This window comes from Numida meleagris, chromosome Z (genome assembly GCF_002078875.1).
Source record: "Numida meleagris isolate 19003 breed g44 Domestic line chromosome Z, NumMel1.0, whole genome shotgun sequence".
Classification (NCBI taxonomy): Eukaryota; Metazoa; Chordata; class Aves; order Galliformes; family Numididae; genus Numida; species Numida meleagris.
In genome coordinates, this window is record NC_034438.1 from 59,127,476 (window position 1) to 59,153,634 (window position 26,159).

Below are 26,159 nucleotides of genomic sequence, written 5' to 3' on the forward strand. Positions count from 1 at the left end.
TATTCTGATACCTAGATGAGACAAGATTAAACTTCTTTGTCAGGTAAGCTTGAGAGTCTTCCAACAACAGGAAAAAAGAAAGTAATAATATATGTTACTTAATTTTTAGCTTAGACATCTACATCCCATTTTATTTAAAGATAACTACAGTTATAGTATATGAAGATACTATAAGCTGTATATGAGGATACATTTTACTGTTTCTATTCCTATTAATTTTCTATTAAAGTTAGCAATAACCTTGCCCAAGTAGAGATCACAAATGTGGAACTTCAGGTTAACTGTCCATAGTTTAAGAGGTTTTTCCAGCAGTTTATGCAGTCATCTAAAGAGTCTACACTAAGAAGTCTTTGCTTATGTTAATATTACAGTTTCAGAATACAGCGTGGTTTTTCAGTTTGGCTTAATTGCCCCGAGACAAACATTACCTTTCAACATATGGATATGGAATCTCCATCCTTAGAGATACTAAAAAAGCCCTAGTTATTTATGAGTAAATAAACCTTATTATTCAACACTGAGTAAGCAGTCACCTTTGTGATTGCTCCAGGCAGTCCTTTTTATATCAGAAAGAAAAAAAAGCATGAAGTGCAAGTAAGTTCTTGAGTATTTATAAGCTATATACATCAGACCTCATACAAACTCATATATAGCTCATAGTAAAGCTGACACTTTTTCACTAAAATAAAAATTAATTTTGAAAAATGTCTGAATAATAAATGCTTTGTCTTCATTTTCTCATAAAATGAATAGATCTCTTTAAGCCAAATGTTCAAAATAAAACAACTCTTTGCTTCATATTGTAATTATAACCGCAAATTTGAAAAGACAGCTACTCTATAAATCCAAACAGTTACAAGCACTGGACTGCTGAAAGGAATTTTTTAATAATCCACTGTCCCTTTCAAGTTCAGATGTTATTCACCTAACAAATTGGGAAAAATGATTCCAGAGTCTTTGAAAGATTGTACAATCTAACTGGCTTCCTTTAGTCACTAAGAAAATAGAAACATTTGTACTAAAATCTACATATTTGCCCTTGTTTATAAAACAGAGATTTATTTTTTCAAGAACTGCATGAAAACAAAATCATTCTAAGCTTTCCACAGAGTGACGTATTATTCAGAATTGGTATGAACTGCTGCAATTTTATTTTGGGAATATAATTGTATCTGCAGTAGTAACAGCAGACAGACCAATACATCCTGTTTTGCAGGAGACAGATCTTTTCCTTCAAGCACATTTCAGTTACACGTAGCACTAAGAAATTTCAAAACAGACATGTTAACTCCAGGTACTTCGACATGCAGCCCACATGCCTGCACAGCTGCATGTCGCACTGTAAAGCAAGGGCTGGGCACTGCTCAGCACCTTGACCACTGTCGCACAGCCCAGGAAACGATGCTGCTCCTGACCCAGCCTCTGCCCTCCCTGCAAATTTATCACTTGGTATTGGCCACAACCATGAAGGACAGTGTGCTTTCTTAGGTCTACCCTTGTTACGAGACTAGACATAACCAGTGGTACTAATTCCTTGTTTAGGCTTCACACATCTTTATTCTCATTTTGGTAAGACAGCTCAGCACTTGCATAACTTTCATCATGAAAGTACTTTCACAGACTTCAAAGAGACCACTAACATGCTTAATCTTATACAAGTGCTTTGGTATTTATTGAGCTGTGGCTTCTAGTGGCTTTTTTTTGGACTGAAGAGAACTGTCAGCACCATGCTGAAAGTCTGACTTGTTTGCTCAGGGGTAGCTGATGTATCCTACCTGCAGCATTCGTTCTTCCTCTGAAAATATCGTCGTAAGCTTTCCATTGTGGGGTCACTTGGTAGGCATGAATGAACACCACGAAAACCACTACCAAGCACATTAACGGCACCAGAGCAGCAGTGAAGAGAGCAGCATATGCATTTGGAATGAAGCACCTGATGAAAAAAATGGGAAAAATGCCCTTTATAAACACAAATCATTAGTAAATAAGAATACACTTTACAAAATACAAATCACAGAATCAAAGAATCGAAGAATCACAGAATCACAGGTGTTGGAAGGGATCTCTGGAGATCATATAGTCCGACTGCCTGTTAAAGCAGGTTCCCCTACAGTTGGTTACACCAGAAAGTGTCCAGGTGGCTTTTGAGTCTCCAGAGAAGGAGACTCCACAACCTCTCTGGGCAGCCTGTTCCAATGCTTTGTCACCCTCACAGTAAAGTTTTTTCTCATGTTCAGATGGAACTTCCTGTATTCCAGTTTGTGCCTGTTGCTCCTTGTTCTGTTGCTGGGCACTACTGAAAAGAGCCTGGCCCCATTCTCTTGACGCCCACTCCTTAGGTATTTCTAAGTACTGATAAGATCCCCTCTCAGTCTTCTCTGCTCTAGACTGAACAGTCCCAGCTCTCTAAGCCTTTCCTTATAACAGAGGAGCTCTGCAGAGCTCCTTTCCAGCAGGTCAGCCCCTAACTTGTACTGATGCATGTGGTTATTCCTCCCCAGGTTCAGGACTCAGCACTTGCCCTTACTGAATGTCATCATGTTCCTCCCCACCCAAATTTCAGCCTGTCCAGGTCTCACTGAATGGCAGCACAGCCTTCTGGTGCATAAGCCACTCATCCCAGCTTTGTACCATCAGCAAACTTTCTGAGTGCATTCTATCCCTTCATCCAGGTTACCGATGAAGTTGTTGAACAAGTCTGGGCCCAGCAATGAATCCTGGGGAACACCACTAGCTACAGGCCTCCTACTAGACTCTGTGCCACTGATGACAACCTTCTGAGCTCTTCCAGTCAGCTAGCTCTCAGTCCATCTCATTGTCCACTCATCTATCCCATGCTTCCTTTAACTCTATTTCCAGAGTAATCTCAAAAGGATGCACTGGGTTCTGCTGGTTTTATTCCTTATCACATGTTAAGTTATATAACATTTGTACCCTAGAAGTATGCATTTTATATTTTAGCCTGACCAACATTTGAGAGACTTAAACTGTTGCAATAGAGCAAATTATATTTTAACTAACTCCATGCAAGCTTTGTTCATTCAATGTGATCACTCTTAGTCACCAAGGTCTAAAAGGTCATTATGCAATTTTCTATACTTAGCTCTTAAAATCATAAATTCATTTATGAGAAATATATTTTTAAAATAAATGAACAAGTCTTAAAGGCAAGATTCCTCTCAAGTTCCTGGAAATTATGTGTCATTTGCACAATGAAGCCAAATGCTTCCTTTTTCCCACTTTAAAAAAAAAATTGTTCTCTCCTTACTCTTTCCATTTATTAAAGTTATAATTATTTATAAAGATGTGTTAGGAACATGATTTATTAACAAAAAAAGAAAAAGTCAAATTACACATATAAGACTATAACTTGAAGAAGATGATAGTTAAAGAGAGATCTCCACTGTATGACTGATCAGGGTTTGCTATGAACTCCCTTGAGGTCAGTATGTGCTTTACTGCCACTGACCTACTCTGGAGATGACGCAAAACCGAGCAGCCCAAGGGACAGCTCAGGAGTCACTATGTCTAGTCAGTATGCTCTCCCTATTAAAAGGGTGTAACTTACCCAGCCCTTCTGTTTTTCAGGTCAGCTCAACTAAATAAGTTCTTCTCCAGTGCTGGTATAATGTACATCTAGGAAGAGCCTGGGTATTTGTTTCACTAGCATACATTGTCCCTTTGGTCAGGTGCACATGCTATTAGTGATCTGTTCAGAAAGTCCTGCAAGTCCCTGGGATTCAGTTCTTTGTCACTCCCAGAGCATGTCTGGCATATTCAATGAATCACAAAATAACTTCCAGCAGAATCCTAAATACCTTGTTTGACTATTTTTCAGAAGGCACAGGCTTAGTGAGACAACAGGCTGAGATACTGCCTGATATCATCAGTGAGCAAATAAGTAAGCAACAGGGAAGTTAGCTTCTCTGTATTGCCCAGGTTGTGCCCATTATCTCCACTCCTGGCACTGGACACCACTGAACAAAGCTTTGGTCTTTCCTTTCTGCATCTTCCATTCAGGGATTTATGGATATGGATGAGAACCCCCTGAATCTCCTCTTCTCCAGGCTGACCAGTCCCAGCTCTCTCAGCCTCTCCTCACAGGGGAGGGACTCCAGGCCCTGAATTGGTCTCTGTGCAGCATGACTAGGTCTCTCTTATACTGAGGGGCCCAGAACTGGAAATAAGACTGATCTGCTGGCTTCAGTGTTGGTCTGTTTCATCTAACTTTAATATTTCTTAGATATGAAAGTAACTTTTTGTCCCCAAATGTATCTTTGAATAGACCCAAATAGAATAAAGATGTGAAGGCCTAATACCACAATCTATACTACTTTTAGGGATTAGACTGAAGCCAAGAATCTTAGAAGAAATATATTATCTAAAACCACATTTACAGTCTGAAACCTTATCTTTTTCAAAATGATACATTTTTGTATTTTAGAGATCACACATACTGTTAAATAGCTATCTGAAAGTGTATTGAAAGGTTTCTGTGAACATTCCTTTAAACTCAGATAACAAAAGTAGCATAAACCTAGGTACTTGCTCTAAAAAAAGCAACTGAAAAGTTACATGGACAAGAAAATACACAAATCCACAAATCTTACTTTAGATTTCTTTTGGTGCAATGACCAAACAAAAACAAAAACAAAACCAGCAAAACAAAATCCCAAGTATCAAAGGTTTTCTCTTTCCTTCAATACAAATCAGTATGACATTCACTCTGTATTTTTACCAGGACCAGAATGATGAGAAATATCTTTAACATATTCTTCCATCTTACCATAAATGTACATTAAAACTAAACTGAAACTTTTAAATAAGGGGACAAATAAACTAATAAGCAACATCTGCATTTTAGAAAAGACAGCATCTCAAATAATTATACATATTTTAGTCATTCTATTGATTAAAATAATCTTGCTTGGCCAGCCAGAATCAGGGTGTTTCCTTGGTTTTCTTTTTTTTCTTTTTAATTTCTTTTAAATCAATAAAATGAATTTGTATGTTTGCTTTCTTCTCAAGGAGGTGAAGTATGTTTATTTGAGCCTTTGAGTGCTTTTGTGAAGTCTTCTGTGGTCTCTTAAACCGCAACATTTCCTAATAAAAGGGATTCCAGCTACACAAGATACGGGAGACCCTCTTTTATTTCTCTGAATAGTTTTAGTATAAAGAGAAAAAACAACTAACATGATGTATACTGGAACAATTTGTAAGCAAAGTATGAAAACTGCTAAGGAATAAAGGACTTTTTTCAAAAAAAACTTAGGAAGATACTGAATACAAGTTCTGACCTATTTTGTCCCTTTCAAAGCAAGAAATTTTTCAAATACTTCAGTGCATTGAAGACAGTTTCATTCCTCTTTTGGAATTCTTGAATTCCAAGGACATCCTCCTTCAGAGGCAGCTTGAAACTATGGAAAGTTAAGTTTGAAAAAAAAAAATTCACCTGGTGCTCTCTTCTGCCAACCGGTACCTATCCACCTGACTTTTATTTGCTGTATGAGTTTCTCTCTTGATCTAGACTTAGATTATTATTGTTGTTATTGCTTTTAAAAATACATTATTCATTTTTATTTTTCTACTATTGTTATTTCATCCTGGGCGTGAAGCTTGACCACACTTAAATTTCTCCCTTCCTTTAGGAACAGTGGAGTTGTTGGGCAGCTTAATTCCACAATAGAGAGTTGTTGCATCGTGTGAGTTTGCTCATACTGGTCATGTTTCATCAGGAAGGTAAAAGACAAAGTTTAGACATATGAATTTGCACTCATCTGTGTTTCATCCCCTCTGTGTAAAAAAAGATGTCTGTAGACTGAAAAAACCAACTAACAAAAGTCAAAGCTCGAATCATATAGTAATGCTCACTCAGGATATTCTTTATGGAGTAGATAAAACAATGTTAAAAAGTGAAAATAGACAAATTAGTTTACAACTTGTATTCATACACTCCAGGCTTCCTCAAAAAAGCAACTTGTTCTCTTTCATATTTCACATTTCTATTCACTGGAATCTCTGTCTGAGAATATTTTATACTTAAGATCGCTGTCAATCTCATTGACTATTCAACTTCACTCATGTATTTCTTCAATTGCAGGGCCCCAAACCATTGACAGCATTTCATCTCAGTAGATGGCGAAAGCAGAATGTGCCACAGCATAGTGATGTTGACATATACTCAATTTATTGTCCACAATATGCATGAGATCTCTTTGCACAGAACTGGTTAACAGCCAGTTATTCCCCATTCTATTTCTACATAGCAAATTATACTTGGCAAGACACAATTCCTTCTACATGTCCCTACTGAATACCATGTTACTTTTCCAGAACAGATCTCAGATGTCAGTAACATTCTGAATTATAACTGACATAAAGTAGACTTCTTTCTCAGCTTTGTGTTGTGGTAAATCTGAATGGAAACTCCTTATTCCAGGCTCGTGTTTTATGAGGTGACTGTAACATTTTCCAGTCCATTAATAACCAAGGAAGATGCTGAACAATATTTGAAATACATTTTAAAGTCATGGTTTATTGATATGTTTCATCCTAGAATTCTGAAAAATTGACCTGAAAACACAGCTAGCCTGTTGACATTTGTTTTCAGTATATCTTGAAACATGGAGATTTGAGATGACTGGACATGTACTAGCATTGTTGCAAACGTCAGATAGGGCAACAAGATGATCTAACTAACATAAGCCTGCATTGAACAGATGCAATTGAACAAGTATGAGATGCAAAGAACATTCAGCTGATGAAGAATTAAAAAGAAAACTCAAGATACTTTTCTGGAACAAGAATACATCAAATACAATTGATTTCACTTTTTCATGAGGTTACAGATTTAGTTTATAAACTTTGACACTTTTGGCAGTATTTGAATTACACAATGTAAGGCAACACAAATTAAATTTCGAAAACCTACTATATTCCTACCCCATTTGGTGGCTAGTTCTTAATTCTGCAGAAGATAATCTGGTAATTACTGTGTATCCCAGTAAGCAGAACACGAGTCATAACCTCATGCTGTTGAAAAGAAAGTAGATGTCATGTGTTGATGTATGAACAGCAGCATATGTTGCAACACTTAAGATGTAATCATTTAAATCTAGTCAGCACTGCAAAATGCTGCTCAGAAAGACAGAAGAAAAATGTTGAGATTTGTTCTATTTCTGTGTAAAGAGACATGGCATGTATTGGCAATCTACAAGTAGGCAAAGGAACAGGCAATATTCAGGCAGACAAACTGCCAAAGAATAATACCTTCTCCATGTTCTAACACATTTTCCTTGCTGCAAAATACATGCTGAGGGCCTTAAATTACACCCAGATCTTACATGAGTAAAAGCTTCCTAAGGCAAGAACTGTGAAGGGGGGAACACTGTGCAGTGTTTCTGACTGAAGATTGTCTAAAAGAGGTTGAACAAACATCTGTTGGGAATGATGTAAACAGTTTCACATCTCTCGCAGCTCTGCAACACTGCTTTTGTACAGTTCTCTGGTTCTGCATGCACATTTTTTTTTAAAAGAGTATTTAAAGAAAAGAGTGGATGAAAGCTGTCTTAGTAGTTACAGGAGAAGGGATTAGCTGTTTTTAGGGGTATTCCACAATGATCAGGTGCCACACTTCTCATTTTCTGATATTAAAAGAGGATCCAGACACAAACTAGCCTGGCACTTTAATTCCCAGAAATTAACACTCGGGGAAAAACACAAAAGAAAATACAAAGCAAATGTGTTACGATGAAAAATGTTAGGTAGTATTTAGCTCTGTGCTTGAACTGTTCTTTCCCAATGAAGCCTCTGAGGCTGTAATACAGATAAGGTTCTCTATTCTTGTAAACATTTGCTAAACTTTTCACCGTCAATCTACAGAGTCAAGCCAATTCGATTTGATATTTTGCAGCCTGCTTAGCATTTGCTTGGTTCTTGCCTGTCAATGCCTCTGATCATAAGAAAGCTTGCGTCTAGCCATAATCACCTACAATATCACACAATACAAACTGCATAATGAAATTTACTGGAAAAAGTAATCCTTCAGAAACTCAGGAGAAAAAACTATATGTATAGCTGCAGTCTAAAAATTCAGTGCTTATTTACTATCTAGCACTCAGAAAAATGCAAAGCAAAAACTAGTTTCTTTGCTAATGTCTTGCACCCTGCTATGTTTCACAACCTTTCTCAAAAGGTATGCATAACATGCAAACAAGTGAATTTTAAAACAACTTATCAAAACAGATTTTTATATTCTATATTGCAAAAGGCAAAGCACATCACAATCACAGAATCACAGAATCATAAAATCATAGAATCATAGAATGGTTTGGGTTGGAAGGGACCTTTAAAATCATCTCATTCCAACCCCCCTGCTATAGGCAGGGACACCTCCCTCCAGACCAGGTTGCTCACAGCCCCATCCAGCCTGGTCTTGAATGATTCCAGGAAGGGTGCGTCCACAACCTCACTGGGCAACCTGTTCCAGTCTCATCACCCTCACAGTATATAGTTTCTTCCTAATATCTAGTCTAAATCTATCCTGTTGCAGTTTAAAACCATTTCCCCTTGTCGTATCACTACCTGCCCTAATAAATAAAAGTCCCTCCGTATCTTTCCTGTAGGCCCCCTTAGGTACTGGAAGGCTGCTATAAGATCTCCTCAGAGCCTTCTCTTCTCCAGGCTGAAAAGCCCCAGCCCCCTCAGCCTGTCCTCAAAGGGGAGATGCTCCAGCCCTCTGATCATCTTTGTTGCCCTCCTCTGGACCTGCTCCAACAACTCCATGTCCTTCTTGTGTTGGAGGCTCCAGAACACAATACTTCAGATGGGATCTCACAAAAGCAGAGTAGAGGGGCAGAATCACCTCCCTCAACCTGCTGGTCACATTTCTCTTGATGCAGCCCAGGATACACTTGGCCTTCTGGGCTGCAAGCACACATTGCTGGCTCATGTTGAGTCTTTCATCAACTGACACTCCTAAACCCTTCTCCTCAAGGCTGCTCTCAAGCCATTCTCCACCCAACCTGTATCTGTGCTTGAGATTGCCCTGACCCAGGTGCAGGACCTTGCACTTGGCCTTGTTGAACTTCATGAGATTAGCATGGGCCCACCTCTCAAGCCTGTCCAGGTCCCTCTGGATAGCATCCTTTCCCTCTAGCAAGTCAACTGCACCACTCAGCTTGGTGTCATCTGGAAACTTGTTGAGGGTACACTAGATCCTACTGTCCATGCTGCCTACAAAGATGTTAAATAATACTGGTCCCACCACTGATCCCTGAGGACTGCCACTTGTCACCAGTCTCCGCTTGGACACTGAGCTGCTGACCGCAACTCTCTGAGTGTGACCATCCAGCCCATTCCTTATCCAGTGATTGGTCCATCCATCAAATCCATTTTTTTCCATTTTGATGACCAGGATGTCATGTGGGACAGCGTCATCACAATATCACAGTGCAACAGTGGTTTTATGATTTTTGGTTATTGGTATTCCACATCATAACATCATGTACTGTATGTACCTGGTTCTCAGAAGAGAAGGACTACTACATTCCCTAGGGTACTTTGCTCCTCTGTTACCATTTGCGGCCAGAGGGAAAAGATAAAAACTTGCAGATCACGAGACCTCATTCCTTCTCTTTCTGCCCGTCTCTCGTCCTGGCAGCACCTCGCTCTCCAGCCGTCTTATCGTCGGTAGTAGAGTAAGGCCTACCTTGATTTTGGGACATTCTCTCTTGCTGTATTGGATTTATCAGCTTAAATTGTAATTATATTCTATTATAGTGTGTTGTTTTGCATTCCAATATCTTATTTAGTAAGTTTGTTTCTCCTCAGATTGTTGCTGCTGCTTTTGCTCTCAGGCCCATCTCCTTACCCTTTTTCCCTTTTCCCTTTTCCCAGGGCGTGGGTCTGTGGGTCCCCCGTCCCATTTGTCACAGAACCGGGCCAAACGCCTGTAAACCATTGACAAACAGGCATGGAACAATCTCAAGCATTACACTTTTTTTCTGAAGCCTATAGAAAGCAACCAAGGGTTTCAGGTGTTACCTGAGTAATAAAATTGCTTCCAAACAATAGTGTTATGTAACACTTCCATTATCTTAATTTTTTATGTATTAAGCAAGGGCTATAAGGATCATAGTTTCCAATATGCAGTGTAGAAAAAAACCTAAAAAATAAAAATTATTTTTTACAAGGCTTCTGAGGATGCTAGTGCCTCATCAAGCACAGTGCAAGAGATTCCAGCTGCCAAGACTGAGTATAGATAATCAGGCATCTTAATCTCTATGGATGCATTTAGACACAAGTACAGCTTCAAATGACATTTCCCAGTCAAAATATTCCAATACAGATAAAAGTATGGTATACCTAGGTAACTGAAAAATGAAAAAAAAAAAAATAAATCCCATCTTCATTCCCTCACCCTCCTTAGTGGGTGACATCCAGGCTGACAAAGAACTAGGTATTGCTGCTCAAGCATGGATCTTCCAACTGTCCAAAACATCTACCTCTGTTTTGCACTACTCCAACTATGCATGTTCAAGGCAATATCCAGAAACAGGCAGACTGAGTTTCTGAGTCCAAAAAGTCGTTAGTGATAAAAGAACATCAGATCTGACTCCCTCCATCATCTACAGTCTGGCAAAAATAATTTAACACTAGTCAAATGCCACCTGTGAGGACACACCATAAATCTATTTGATTTTACAAAAATACTGTCAATGCAACTCTCATGTTTTTTCACATACTTCAAGTTGGGAAAAAAAACCTAAAAGCCACCATATAAAACAACACATCTTAATGCCACATAGATTCATCATAGAGACCAGACCTGATACAGGACCAAATGATGTGCAGTTTTGGCTGGGGCAGCAAAGACAACCAGTTTGTCATTCAACCTTTAAATTAAATTTATTAACCATGAATATGTGGATTTTGAAGTGTCTTTTCAATTTAAAACTTTTTCAAAAAGTGACAAGCAGAAGACTGAATTCTAGGAGACCAAGTATAACTGGTATCTTCAAGCGATGGCTGATATGTAACAAAGAGAATCAGGTTCCTTTAGAGTATCTCAAGCTCACCTGAAAGTTGCTAAATCAGTATTTTTTTCCTTTGGCTTGGCTTACAGTGGTAAGATCAAAATTCTAGAGAAGATGCAATGACAGTATACCTCCTTGCAGCTTCATTACAGTGTTTATGAACAAATTTAAACCAGCTAATAAAGAATATTAAAATACTGGTTTTTTTACATTGCATTCATACAGTGATAGTCATATTTAAGTAGTTCAAATAGAATATATATAAATCACAGTCTAATCATAAACTTGTCTTTTTGTAATTTTAGGATTTCATAATTTCCAAATCAGTGAACCAATTTTCCAAAGTGAACCCTTATGTCTGTGCTGATTCAGAAACTGAGCGGTGTTTGAGCATCTCTGTATGAAGCAGTAAATTTTGGCCACTATAAAAAGTCACAATCAAATAATGTACTGCAGCTGCATAACAACCTTTATTAGAAGGAAGCATCATTTTCCATTCTTTTAAAAGTACTTGATGATAATAATTATGATAATGATGATAATTACATTGTTTTTCTAAAAGCTATAAATCCCTCATCAGAGAGTGAAAAAGCACAATTTGATTAAAAACAAACATCTGGCTTCCAGCACTGTTACACAGGGCCATGGATGCCTTCATAAAAATTAGACTCAAAAGGCCGTGGCAGCAGTACTGAAGGTGAGCATTAATGGCCAGATGCACTCTGCATTGCAAACAGCTCATTATTCATAAAAACCTTGAACCCACAACACATTTTAAAAGAAGTCACATGGTTGGGATAAATCAAACACTGAAAGGCAAATAGAGCGGCATCATGACTCAGGAAAATAGACTCTATTGCTGTTCATGATTCAGTGCTTTGGAAATCTTCCTGTGGGCATACTGAGCAAGGACCTTCCCTGCAACTAGGCTGATTTTTCTAGAGGACTGAGCAGGGAAGAGCAATTTCACAGTGGTCAGCATAAATTACAGCAGCCTCAGGGTATTCTAAATTACAGCTGGCAGGCTAGAGAGGTTATTCAAGCAGTGGAGGCCAATTGAAATGCAGCATGGCTTTCATATTTTGATGACTCTCGAATATGCTAGGGTTTCTTTTAACATGAGGCTCCTCTCAGGAAATAGATTTTTTTTGTTTGCTCTGCAACAAGAGAGTAGCTCAAAATAACCAGGGGAGAGCTATCTGCTTATATTTGTGTAAGGTAGCTCCAGTAAATGGCCTTACACTAAGGTGAAAGTAGCAGTGGTTTGTAACTGAATCAAAGGGTGTTGACTGGAACTTTCAAAGATGCCTGGCACAGCCCACATCCTGCTGACACTGGCTTTACAGCTTGTGGTTGACCAGCTCTCCTGCATTCTTTGGAAAATCCCTGACACTTTTTTTTTTAATGACCTGCAAACAAACTGTATGATTAACCGATATTGGCCAAATTACAGGGACTGTAACAAACTTTAAACTGAGCTACAATTTTAAGTCACAGTGCAGAATTAGAAAATAATTTCAATTCTGGATTTATTAGAAACATTCTTGGATATGCGTGCATTTCACACTAGACATTTCTAATGAGACATTCAATTGTTTAAGTTATATTTAAATGTGTACATCCTCTTAATAGAAATATTTTACCTATTTCTTTCTGAAAAACAATGTTGCCACTGGTGAGGTCCTAAACCCAAGCACTTTGCACTGTCTGTATTTAAATCAGAGAGTTCATGACAATTACAGACATGATCAGAAGTCTTAAAAAAGCTGGCACTCTGCTGAGGTTACATTTTGCAAAGAAGTTCCGTAATGTTGGTGGATTCAAGCCCCAAAGAACAATCTGTTACATGCACAGGATGTGTGAAGTTTCGGATGACAGACATAACAATTGCAAATATTACGCTTCACTCTGCACGATATCTATCTGGAGCTATTTAAATGTCAGTTCCTGTTGCTTCTAGTTCTGAAAAAAAATACCCTTCTGTAATTTAAAAAGTAAATTTGCTAAAAGTAAGTAGACTTTCTAACAGTAAAGTAAGCCATTTAGGGAAGCTAAGAAAATGCTAGCTAAAACAACTTAGAAATTCAACAACACTCAGCAGCAGCAGTTGTAAAATTTTGCCTCTCTTTTTATCTTAAACAGTGCTTGTTGAGCTTCTACCATGAGCTCATGTCAGTACTGTTACTGACAGGCAAACAAGCAAATGTTCTTTCTTGCGAGTGAACCACAAACGTTTCCCAATATTATTGATTAAAAAAAAAACAATTTTCAGTTCTCACCTACTAAAAGCACAGCCTGAGAAACTCCAGCCTTTGAGTTCTGGATCAATTTACTATGCTACTAAAAGAGACTTCTGCAATATGTGGAGTTCTGTTTGTTTGGGGTTTTCAGGGAGGTTTTTTTCCTGCTTTGTAAACAGACATGCAGCTCTCAGTACAGCCTGTGCAGGACACGGTGCAGAACGGAAACTCGTGGTGTTACAGCTTGGGAGGAAGTACCAGTTGGCTTCCTCGTAAATAGTCTGAAAATCTAAATTTGTATTGCAGTACTGTACCCGCCTTTGCCCAGCAGGAACAGCAGATATGGGCTGAGCTGCATGCACAGGTCCCCAGTGCTGGGACACCCCTCAAAGACATGGAGCAGCAGCCCCTTTGCAAGCACTGAGCTGCCATCCCCAAAATACCACTTTGGTTGCAGCTGTGAGTTCATCTTACAGCCTCGTGCATCTTTGCACATTTGAAAATCCCTTTCAGTGTGTTGTACGAGTTCATCATAAATCCATGGCCACAACGTTCCATCAGTAGTTTCACATGTCATCCCATGCTGAGATGTGAGCTCGGTCCATAATGTAAAGAGGACAACTACTACCTTTTGACATCAAAATGTGATGTTCTTGGCTCAATTTAACCTAATTACCTAAGGGATGGGTAGTGAGAACTGAAGTTAGGGGAAAAACATTTCTCACTCTATAATTTCAGGAAAGCAGTTGACTGAGAGTGTAAAGACGTGAATTATTTTGGAAACAAATAAGAAAGGTGTATGCTTTCCTTTTAACTAACATCATGATACTGCTTTTACTTTTGTTTAACCACTCTTCCTCAAAAAAAAAGGGGGGGGGGGGTGGATTTTCTCTGGGACAATTAGTATGGAGGACATGGTACTCCTCCTACATTAGCAGGAGAATGTACTGCTACAGAATGCTACCTGCTAATGGGTCAAGGCAAGCATATCCCAGATGGACCATAAAAGCTTCCCCAAAGCATCCCACACAGCTGTGAAATATGTAACCCAGGTGCACAACTCCGTTTTGAGACTTCTGTAATCAAAAACTATGGTCTGAAGTACAGCACAGCTAAATTTACCACCTTTGACACAGCACTGTATTGGGTGTCATCACCTTAGCAGAGTGACGGGGAAATGGATGATCTCAGGGATCTCCTACTGTCCATACTGCTGCTGTGGGTATTGTTCGGTATGAACTAAAATGTAAGATGCGTCTGTGGTTGACAAACATAAATCAGTTTACATTTCATGCAGATTAGATCAGAGACAGGCCTATTCACTTTGTTTCACATATAATTCAACATGTGAAAATTAATTCTATTACTGAATTCAAGTTTCAGAGAAAATGCAAAATGTTGAAAAATAGTTTACCCAGATTTTATGTAGTGATAATGTAGCAGTCAAATCCTGAGCATTACTGAGGGGTTTTTAATTTTCTTTCTCTGTACAGCAAATGAAGAGGAAAGAAAGTGAGAGGAAGAGGAGAAGGGGAGGGAAAAAAAGGATATGGAATGTTAGACTGGTCTGGTTAAGAAATATAAACTCAGAAAGAGGATCTTAGAGAAATTACAATACTTGCTCTTCCTTGTTTACATTTGGACAGGCTGTCCCAACAATTTTTTAAAAGACAACCATACATCAGTGTGAATTGTTGATAGGAATTAAACTGTGTGATTTGACCCTATAATCTTTACTCACATATAAAAATTCACGATTTCATAAGTTCTACATTCATTAATGGAGGTACTAACAGAGTAACTACTCACCATTGGAAACAGCAGGGAAAATCCATAAACAAAGAATGAAGAAGTGCCAAGATGCTATTTTGAAACAGCAAAAAACAGGACCTCCAGAAGGTTTGGTTTGAGTCAATGTGTGCAACAACAGCTTTGTCATTAAAGCAGACCTATTGCATAATGAAGTAAAAACCAATTTTGTGTTCTTCTCTACTGCTGCTGTCACTGTAGAAGCTGAACAGTTGGTAAAAGGGGAAAAACAAAGTGCCTGGGCATAGCTTTTCTATAATGAGAATGCCAAATGGCATCTGTTGTTTTAGAACATGACCCACCATGTTTCAGTCTTTTTATGATACATGATACTACCCTCTAGAATAACGTTTCAAGCAATTTTATTTCTAGGTTTTGGATTTTTCTTCCACTTTTCTTCTCTTTGAATGTAAATCATATGGAAGCACCATTTACCCAAGGAGAAGCAGCAAGGACCTGGCACAAGCACAGAGTTAGCACAGGCCAAACCTTAAAGGCACTGGAAGCTCTGGAGTACCCTGGCAGATTGTTCTGGAAGACCCAGAACTCTCATAGTCCCCTGAATTTGACCAGGAAAATAAGGTGGTAGAAACCTGCTAGAAATGTTTTAGAGTAGGGTTCTGGTTAACACTGCAATTTTAAAATTATATAAGGAATTAAATGACTGATTTTATCATCTTCTTCCCATTTAAAGCTTCTTCCCCATCAGTATCACTCATTATCAATGGCTTTAAAATAATTTTATATTGTTTTTCTGATTTTTTACTACTTTTTACATTTTGTCATGTTCAAGAAAACGTTCTCCTGGTACCAACATTTGGAGCAGACATGTCAAAGTAGAATACTTTTCCTATCCACTCTTTAAAGGAAGGGCTTTCATATAAGCCTACCTGAAAAAGGAGATGTTTGCATGTGCAAACTGTCAAATCCACATAAGGCTTAGGCCCACAGGCCTGTCATTGGCAGGAAACACAACAAACTCTCGTACAATTCTGCCTTTTTTCCTCTTCACAACAGTATTTAGTACTTACTTTTTGTTTTTATTTCTGCATGTTTTGTCTCTGCTACAAACTTGACTGTGGGTTGTATCATAAAAGCACAGGACAAGCACATATTACAACCATTTCTTTTGTGAGATTTCTATTACACATGCTCTGAACAAGCCATATTGGCAATTAAATTTAAGGTTGCTAACGAAAATGAATCTGCTGAAGTTGCATTCCTTTTTCTCAGACGTATCTGAGAACAGCTGGTGAGATATGCTCCTATCTTCTGGTGCTGTTACACAGCAGAGATCAGAGTTTGTCTTCCTTAAGTACCACTCACTGCACTGAGAACAGAAAATGCCCATGCACTTCAAGGAACCAAAATGTGAGCACAGAACTGACCTGCTGCAGAACAGTGCTGTGGTAAAGTTAAAGAAAAAAGCTATTTTTCTTCACTCTTTTCAGGAAGATCAAACAGGAGAGGCTAGCTGTGTTTACTTATTATAAACAACGTGTCAGTGTCAATGAAGCAGTTCCAGCCAGATGCTGGTATTGATCTCAGAATTGCTTTTTTTAGCATTTCCTGTTATATTCTAGCCTATCAGATGAAGGCTTTTCTAAACTGCAAGGAAACAGGCAAACCAAGAACAAACTTTTTTAGTAGCAGTAGGCGGTATCCTGCTAACTAAAGATCATAAAGTAGGAGGGTCTATACCGCTAATTTCTTACACAACCTGAAAGGAAGGACCAAGCTTTTAGAAGCTGTCAGCGGCAGTGGTACAAATCTTCATCCTGTGACTACTCTTACACTGCCATTACAAATGCAAATGCAGACTTCAAATAAGTTCTGCAGTTTTTCTCAGTTACAAAAATGCCCTCAGATTAAGCTGTTTGAAGAATCAAGCTCCAAGGACATATGTGGGTGAAGTTTTCACCTCTAACAACCTCTCCTTGCAACCTTCTGAGATGATGTTGATTTCTCAGACTCTTAAAAATGGTCCAGAATTTTACCACCAAAAAATAACAAATATTTTTCTCAATTCACTTCTCAAAATTTCACCAGTCAGAATTTCCCCTATATTGTAATGCTTTAGAATCAGAACACAGGAATTATGCCTCTTTCTGATGTGCTAACATTCACTCAGCATTAACAGTAAATATTTTCCAAGATCCAAAAAGCACTGAGCCCTTTGTTCTCCCCTTCCCCAGCCCATCCCTATGAGGGATAAATAAAAGGTAATGAAAGCCATTGCATTTAGCAGTGAGATGTTTTCCTGTAGTCTGTAGCACACAGTAGCATACTGGGCAGCTTCACTGGAAATAATGGGGAGTGAGGGTTGTTAAGAAAATAAAACAAAAGCACAGAATACGAAAAAGATAAATGTTGTGCTCTTTTAACTGTTGCTACAGGTCAGGCAAGTAATATGTATATACAACTTGAATATTTGTACAGTAATATATACATATATACTGTTTCTATTGTAACACAATATTGACATAACAAGAAGTAACTCAGGTTCATCTGAACTATTTCTCATTCAGTAGTAAAGAGCTCAGCATGGTCTGATTTACCTTGCTGAGAAGGGCAAAGCAGTAAATGATGAGAACTCAGCCAGTGACAAATACATGTTTTTTCCCTCCACTGCTTCAACAAGTAGCTCATGCAGCATTTGGCTCCACATCCAGATATCTAATCATTCCACACTGAACGCTAGCAACAGCAGTTTGCAGAAGATCCCACCTAGATGCTTTGCCAGTGAACAGGGTAGAAAGGAAATGGAAACAGAAGTGGCTGGGATAACAGGACACAGAACCCGGAGGGAGAGGAACATGCAGGAGGCATTTCCATGTCTGTATGGAATATGAAACAATGAACAAGCACCAGGTGCTGGGAGTACACATTGATTCATCGTACAAACCTCTGACAGCATTTCTGACAGTCCAACTGAAATTGCTGAATTATTTGCATGGATATTGGCTTACTCCTGCCTATAAAAACTTTGTTTGAAACATTTTTTTTCTTAAGGACCAGGACTAAATTCAGCACTTCTGAAGTAATACAGGGAGAAAGACAAAGGAGACTTAATCCGAACACTTGCCCAGAAATTAGCTCACTCAAACTAGAAGATGCCTTTTACTAGGAGCAGTACCAGTGCTTGGGATTAAGAAAGCAGAGCTGCATGACAGGGAACAGCTGAGGAACGGTGTCCAGATATCGTGCCAGAAGTGAAAGAGCAATGCATTATGGTAATACTCATAGAAGCTTCCATTATTTTGTCTGTCAGGGTTAAACGTCTCTGCATCAGCATGACAGGTGCTCAGAGTGACAGCATGACTGCAGCTGTAGTAAATTATGGTTTACAGGGTCCTCATTTTAAGTGAAGGCAGTAATTAGAAGTTCTGGGGGCTGTAGCCCTTGGGGAAAAAAACTTCATGGGGAGTAGTAGCTGGAAAGGTGCTTCTGGAAGATTTTATCCTTGCAACAGCATGGAAACAAATGATCCTCAGTGGGTAAGTACTTACCTAAAACATCACAGATTATATTAAATCTTACTGTTCAAGTTCAGGCCTGTTTCCTACCCTTCCACCTGTCCCAGTGAGTTAAAAGTTATTTAACAAATCTTCGATGGGCCTTACCATCCAAGCTTGCAGTCTCAGCAATACTTTTACAATATAAATAAACATTTCTCACCACTTGCAACTTTTATTCATTTTGCATAACACAACATATAGAAGCAGGGCACCATCATTTTGCTACTTTCAAGCTTTCTCCTTCTTTGCTACACTCACAAATGATCCGAACGCTGGTATCTTGGTAGTATTTGTGCTTCACCACAAGAGTATCTTTGGAAGTGTATGTGGCTTTTGTACACAGTCCATTGCTTCACAAACTACTAATTAAGGCATTATCTTAGAGCATTAGTTGTCTTCAGGCTTCTGTTTTATCAGTAGTTTGGGCTACAACCCAACAGCAGATGACTCACTCAGAGAAACTGATTATTCAGAAAGCAAATGCACTGCCTGTTTTGTTTGAAATTCAGGTCTGAATCTCTCTGGCAAAGATCACAAAGTGCCCTTGACTCACTGCTTCTTGAGGACATGTATGCCTGGTATTGGAACTCATTTTCAGTGAAGTTTTTTTTCCTAACAAAGTTGGCTGTGGCTCCTAGATATTAGTATGTGCCCTGTGCTGTGCCCAAGTGCAAAAACTCGATTCAGAGAAACAGCAATGCAAGCAACAGGAAGGGCTATAACTCTTAGTCACAAAAAAAAGTTCATCATTCCCAGCTTTCTGTAGCCTTGTGTTCCCCTATCCCCTGTTTGTGGCTGCAGAGTCCCACATTCAATGACACCGCTGGAAAAACATCTAAGAAGATATCTTTGTGAGAACATTTAGCTTAGCCTTTTAGATGTTACCATCACTATCGCAGACACCAAATACAAGTTACTTCTACAATTCTAAATCACTGTAAGTGATAAATGTGGTTCCTCAGTACTCAGTCTGTTTGCCACAGGAAAGAGGAAAATGTATTTATCAGGTGGGACCTCCTGATAAATCATTTCATGCCTTCAATGTAAAGGTCGTGCTTGAAAAGAGATGCTTCCAGAAACTGGAGGGATTGGAGAAGGTAAGAAAGTTCATAAAAGTGCAGGAAGTTTGGGAACCACAGAAAGCTTTGCTATTTGATTTTAGGCTGAACTCTTGTCTTTTTCTGAATGCATCTGGATATAGAGAAAAGGGAACTCAATCAGGGATGGAGGTATGGATCTAATAGACACCTACACATGGATTCCTAGGGGAAAATAGGCACAGGAGGAACAGATGCACCTCATATTTGCTTTGAAGTTGATCCTTGTTTTAATTCATAGTGTGAAACTACAGGCAGAAGTGGAATTTATTCATATTTTCCCATAGCAAGTGTGACCACTAATAGTGTTTGTATACACACATATCAGAGAATGTAGGTGTCTGACAAGGGAAATGGTATAAAGCAAAAAAAAAAATGCTTTATCTAATAGCAAATGACATACTTTTGCTGTTTCAAATTTTCATTACTCCATCAGAAAACTTCTTAAAAGGAAAAGGGTGACAAAGGTGTGTAAGGGTATTAAAAATTCCTGTGCAGAACTACAGACCCTGGGTTTTGCATATAACCCTTAAAATCAGGTGGGAATCAAGAATCATGTTTTTTAAAAAATGGAAGAGAAAAGATTAATTGGGTCTTGGCTTCTCTCCTTGTATCATAACACAAAGTTACAGTGAGCTTCTATGTAATAAAAAGTGGCAAAAGGGAATACTTTTTTAAAACTGTGTGTACCTAACTGGTAGGATTTATGTACTTGGAAAATATTTTAGACGGAGATTGCAGAAAATTCAAGCAGGGATTGAAAAAATTATCCATATAACATAAAAACTTAGAAATACAGAAGGATGACATATTTTTTGAGTGACATTAAACCGTCTAGTTCAGAGCTTAATTCAAAATTCAGTTATTAGACAGCTGAAAAGATCTGACATCTTTCTCAATAATCTGCCCCTTATCACTAAAAAACATTAATGCCTCAGCCATCACAGCAGTTCTTAAGCAGGGATATACTTTTTAGAGCATGTTGAGTAGAGACCAAAGCAGACAACATTCTTGAAATTTTACATTAGAGATTTCAGTTACAAACACTGACAAACCTTGTTGTACACTTTTTATGAGAACTCAAAAAGTCAAAAACAGAGCAGATGGTAAATGTGTTTGAGGGCTCCTTCATTTCTCTTGCTCTGGAAAACAAACAGGCTGCAGAGAATATCCTCACTTTGAAGTATCATGACATGATTGAGCAAATAGGTATTACATACATAGGTTATGCAGAGGGAGCGGTTACACCTCCATCTGAAATAACTTGTTATTCTTTTTCAAAGACATGAGAACTAACACGTGCTTTTGAGAAGGTATCCAATCTTATTAATTTCCTTGGCACAGTGTTGTATCACAACTTCATACAACCTCCCCAGTTTTCTTCATAGATATCCAGCTAGACTGCCTCCTATCATTCAAACTCACTTGAGGCAACTGTCCAGAGCTGTCTCCAGAGCTGTCTTATTTCATTTCACTTATGCCAATATTCCATTCATCAACAATTTTTTTGGTTCTATTCAAATGACCTTTCACTTTTCCATATTTTCACAACAAATTCTTAATTTTTTTCTGGCTTCTTCTTAAGGAATTTTACTGTTAATTCTCCAGTCCCATCCCCGTTACCTGGCACTGCTCAGCTCTGGTAGGTCTCAGACCACAAACCTCTTCTAGGTGCCGTGGGGTAGGGAAGAACTGCTGGACAGATATCTTCAACTGCCAGCACAGGAGTGGGAAAAGGGAGAGTCTGGGCAAGAGAGTGAGTTCTGAGCAGAGATGGTCTTGGAGTCCACAGTATTGTTTTGCACTGCAAACTCCACTCTAAAGCCTTTCAAATGACAGTGAACTGGTAACTGCTGAGCAATGGGGAAATTAGAACAGGGAAAAATAAGATAACCCTTTCTTGGCAGTTAGCACATTCACACATCCCTGAGCTGTGATCCAAAAACATCATGCTACTTGGAGGTATCATGGTATGGAAAAATTTCCCTGCATCATAACAAGTTTTTCATAATGCCAGAGTGTAGTGTTCATACCATACATAAACTCAGTCAGTTATGAGAGAGATCATATTATCATATGATAGATATAAGATATTATTATAGATAATCACTGTCTGTATACTAATGCTATCACCATGGCAGTCTGTTAGTTTTATACTGTTACAGGCTATGGGAGTTATAAAATACTGTACAAAATATATTTGTGTATATCTAAAGGCGTCATAACTGAAGGAAGACCATTTCTTAACAGCTGGAGTATAAATTCTAACGCAGCTCAAATCTTTTTATTACATACAATCATAAGTTATTTTAGCGTAAGTTTCAGCTTTTAATTTCAGCTATTAATTGTATCCATGGCACGCTGGTTAGGAAGAAAATGGCCAGACACCACAGAAATGCAAAAATGACTTTCCTGAGAGATTGATTACTTCGGCTAGAGCTATGATAGCAAGCCCCACTGCTTTTATCATTTTAACCCGTCTTCCAACTCTTACATGAAATGAGCTTCTTAGTAGCAAACCGCTGTTCTCAAACTATTTCTGATGCTGACGCTGAAGTTATTTTGCAATGACCTTGACTTTGGAAATCTGTTCGTTACTTTTTCCACTACTACATCCCAATTCTGAGAAAAGAAACAAAGTATGTAGTTCAATCCTCTTTCCTAAATTCTGGCTTTGAAAGTCCTCTTTGTATAATTATGAGGAACTTTTCAACTGCTCTCCAAGCTAGGATTCAGCATTGACACTATTTATGAAAATCCTTGCAGTTAGTTATCTCCTTACAGTGCTCACTCTTACTGAGCTGGACTGAGCTGCACACTCACTAAGCTTAGGATGATTTCTGGCATTTCCCCACTTTAATGAGATGCTGGAGAAGTTTTATATTTAATTTGGGCAAGCGACCTGGAATTAGTAATGTTCCACTACTTAATAATTTTGTAAAAACTTACAGATTTTTTAATAGACATTAAAGACAAAAAGCGCCTGAGAAACTGTATTTCATTGCATAATGATGCCATTAGCCTGCTGTCTGATTGCAATCAGAAGACTTGATTAAACACAATTTCTGTGTTTACCATGTACAGAGAAGCGTTTTACTGGGAAGAAAAGTTTAATACTATTGTTTGCCATGTTTGGAAAAGAAACATCTGCATCTGTGGCACTGTATAGAACCGATGCAGCACTCAAGCATGTTGCATTAATATCATAAATGGTCTGCCAGTTTTGACCTCCCAGTTGAGAGCTGCCGTCTCTTACTGTACTGGTAAACCTTGGCTTCTAGTACTCAGTGTAGCTCATTTAGATATAAATGAGCTTATCCCTGCAAGATAAAACACTTGTACAGATATATACGTACATGCCGAAGATACTTACATACATATGTACGTACATGTAATCACACACACAGATAATGAATTCCAGTATCTACTTCTTAAGTAATTCCCTTTGTATGGCAAAAAAATAAAATAGTTGCACTGAATTTCACTGGGTTGAAATGGTATGATGTACACTGCATCTTACACCTTTGTGGAAGACAGATGAATGCTCTTCTGTTTTGAGCCTACTCTGCAAGCACTCTCGTAAGAAGTTTTCATTAAAAAAATGTGTACATCTTTATATTAAATAGAATTTGTGTGTTTACTTTCTGCTGTACAAGGAGTATGTAATTATGACACAAAGTAAGCAAGCATAGTAGCCTCGTATCCTAGAACAGGTATTATCATCAATTAACTATGCCTGAAAAGATGTCAAAGAGGCAGAAAGGATAACAAAAATATTTATCTATGTGTTTTTCCACTTAAATTTCTGAAGTTATATGCAGATGTATTTTTTTTAAGTAGCACAATTTTCTGAGATTACATATAGCTTTGAAAGGGTTAATTATTGGCATTACAGCAGCGTTCTAACTGAGAACAGTTTGGAATACAGTATATTTGACATTCCAAAAGAAACAGTACAGAAAATATGTTTGACATGTTCATGTAGTAACATTGTTTTGCAGAAAATATTTTTAATAATCTAAGACAAGAGGGTTGAAGGTTTCTTTGTGTGTTTTTTTTTAATTAATTATAAAATTAAATGGAAGAAAAACACACTGCTCAGCTCACTTCTGTAGTAGTGGCCATTTCTATCCTTCATCTTGGAACTGCACCATCTCAGAAAAAAAATAAATAATTTACCCACAAGACAGACATGCCAGAGCTGGCTTCACCAATGCTCAGTCCAGGATGGAACTGTGAAGAAAGTGGAGCAGACAAAGCCCAATTGCATAGAATATGCAACACTGTGTATGAGTGATATGCTTGCTTCATCTCTGCTAGCCAAGGAAATCCCCTGCCCCTTACTGCACCGGGCCATATGCACATCCCCTTTTCTACATGCAAGCAAATTAAAAATAAAACATAGAAGTGCAATTGCTAGCTGATGGATATTTGAAAGGAAACTTACAGATCACTGTGGACCAGGCCATAAATCTGTGCTGTGCTGTGATGATAGATGCCTCTCAGGATAATTAAAAGCAGGATGACAATAAAAGCTGGAAGCCCCCAACTCAAAAGGAAGTAAAGTAGATAGCGGCGCTCTGTGTGTTCATCATTCATCACCAGTACGTACCAGAAATTAACAGCCTGAAGAATAATGCAGAATATTAATCAATATACTTAGTGGATCATTAGCTATACCCCCCAAAAAAACCAAGTCACTCCAAACATTATAATACAATGTGTTTCTGCCCAAGTATGTGTGTAAATATATACATTTTTCAATATAAATAGTTTGTTCTCATTTTCTTCTCTTAAGTAATCAAAAGAGACTGATTATAAAAGAAGTATGCTTAATTATGTAATTGTTAGATTTGCAATCAGACTACTGCATACAAAAGAACACTCTATTTAGTAGAAAACACTATTTTTGCAGTGCAAAGAATAGCTTTTTTCTTGGATTTCCACACTCTCACACCAAAGACCATCACATAATATTGCTAAATCTGATCTGTATTAAAGTCTTTGAAGATATAGTTCGGCTGTATTTATCTTGCAGGAAATGCACTAACCTCCTTCAACTTTTCAACATTTAGTATGAATGTAAGTATATCATTACAACCAAAACATTAATGTAACAGCATGTAACAGTGCAGGCATTCACATCAGAGGCCCTGATCAGAAAACAAAGTCATTAGCCAGGGGAAAGACACAAGCGGACTTTGTGCATGCGATATCTTCTTGATACCTTGTTGATATCTTCTTAGTTTCTCTACCAAAAATATTTGATATGATAGCTAATAAAGTTTATTCCTGCCCAAGCGATATGACTCGTTTTCATTCTACTTTTGAGAAAGACGATTTTAGGACTGTCATTAGAAGAATCTTACAAGTTTTTATCACCTTTGATAACTTTTTTCTGACATCCTGCCTGTTCTTTACCAGGAAGTAACTCTTGGTGTCTAAAGGGATAGCCTACTTGCCTTTGTTGCTGCTTCATACTTGGAAAAGATATACTTGACCCATCTGTACAGAGGACTGAACTGTGGCAAAAAACTTTTCTTGAGCAATAATAAATAGATATTTGGAGGTTGTATAGGGGGAATTAAATGATAACAGTAAATGGCCATATATGGATTGCTGCATCCAGTTCTGGGCACCTCAGAACAAGAGAGACCTGGACACACTGGAAAGAGCCTAAGAGAGGACCAAGAAGTTGATCAAGGACATGTAGCACTTCTCCTGCGAGGAGAGGCTGAGAGAGCTGGGACTGGTCAGCTTGGAGAAGAGGAAGATCTCATCCTCAGGGCGATCTCATCAGTAACCATTCAAACTTGAGTTTCAAAAAGGGTGGGAGTGCTGAAAAGGGCTCTTCTCAATTAAGTCTGGATAATTAAGTCAATTAAGCAAGATGCAATAGGCGCATTAAAATACATGAAATTTCATCTCAACAAAAGAAAGACTTTTTTACTCTGAGGGGGCCCAAATACTTAGCCAATTACTTACCCAATACTTAGCTCATTTTTAATGCACATTTGCATGTTTCTGTTTTCTAATAGATACCTATACCACCCATGATCAGAGTATATTCTGCAAAACATTTCTTCACTTCCTCTACTTCAAACCTATCATACCAGCCACAGCTGCACGTTACATTATTATTTTTGCCCTTCCATCTGAGATAAGGAAAGGATTAATTTTGACTTTTTCTAGCTAGAGGATATCTACTTCAAGCTTGTGCCTCTACATTCTCTTTAACAGTCAAAGGATAAGGGACAGACATCTTCAGGCACTCAGTGATCCTTACCTAATCATATCTATACCCTTCCACTGACTACAGAGGAATTTCATATAATAATGTTGATTTATATTCTTAACTTGCACCTGTCTGTTGCTAGGATATGTGGAATCCATATTCAGTGACAAGAAAATTGCCAAGTGGTTTTCTGTGCAATTTTGTGGATTACCCTCAGCCATCAG

The 26,159-nt window shown here is 38.2% G+C and overlaps 1 protein-coding gene across 1 annotated transcript in view; it reads right to left on the minus strand.

Annotated features, from left to right (window-relative positions):
- The window catches only part of ADGRV1 (adhesion G protein-coupled receptor V1), a 257,698-nt gene that overhangs the window by 51,852 nt on the left and 179,687 nt on the right, over window positions 1-26,159 (minus strand). The window contains exons 85-86 of the mRNA XM_021381087.1: window positions 24,148-24,326; window positions 1,776-1,933 (exon numbers count right to left, since the gene is read on the minus strand). Of these exons, the coding sequence (XP_021236762.1) occupies window positions 1,776-1,933; window positions 24,148-24,326 (337 nt within the window). The remainder of the gene's footprint in view (window positions 1-1,775; window positions 1,934-24,147; window positions 24,327-26,159) is intronic.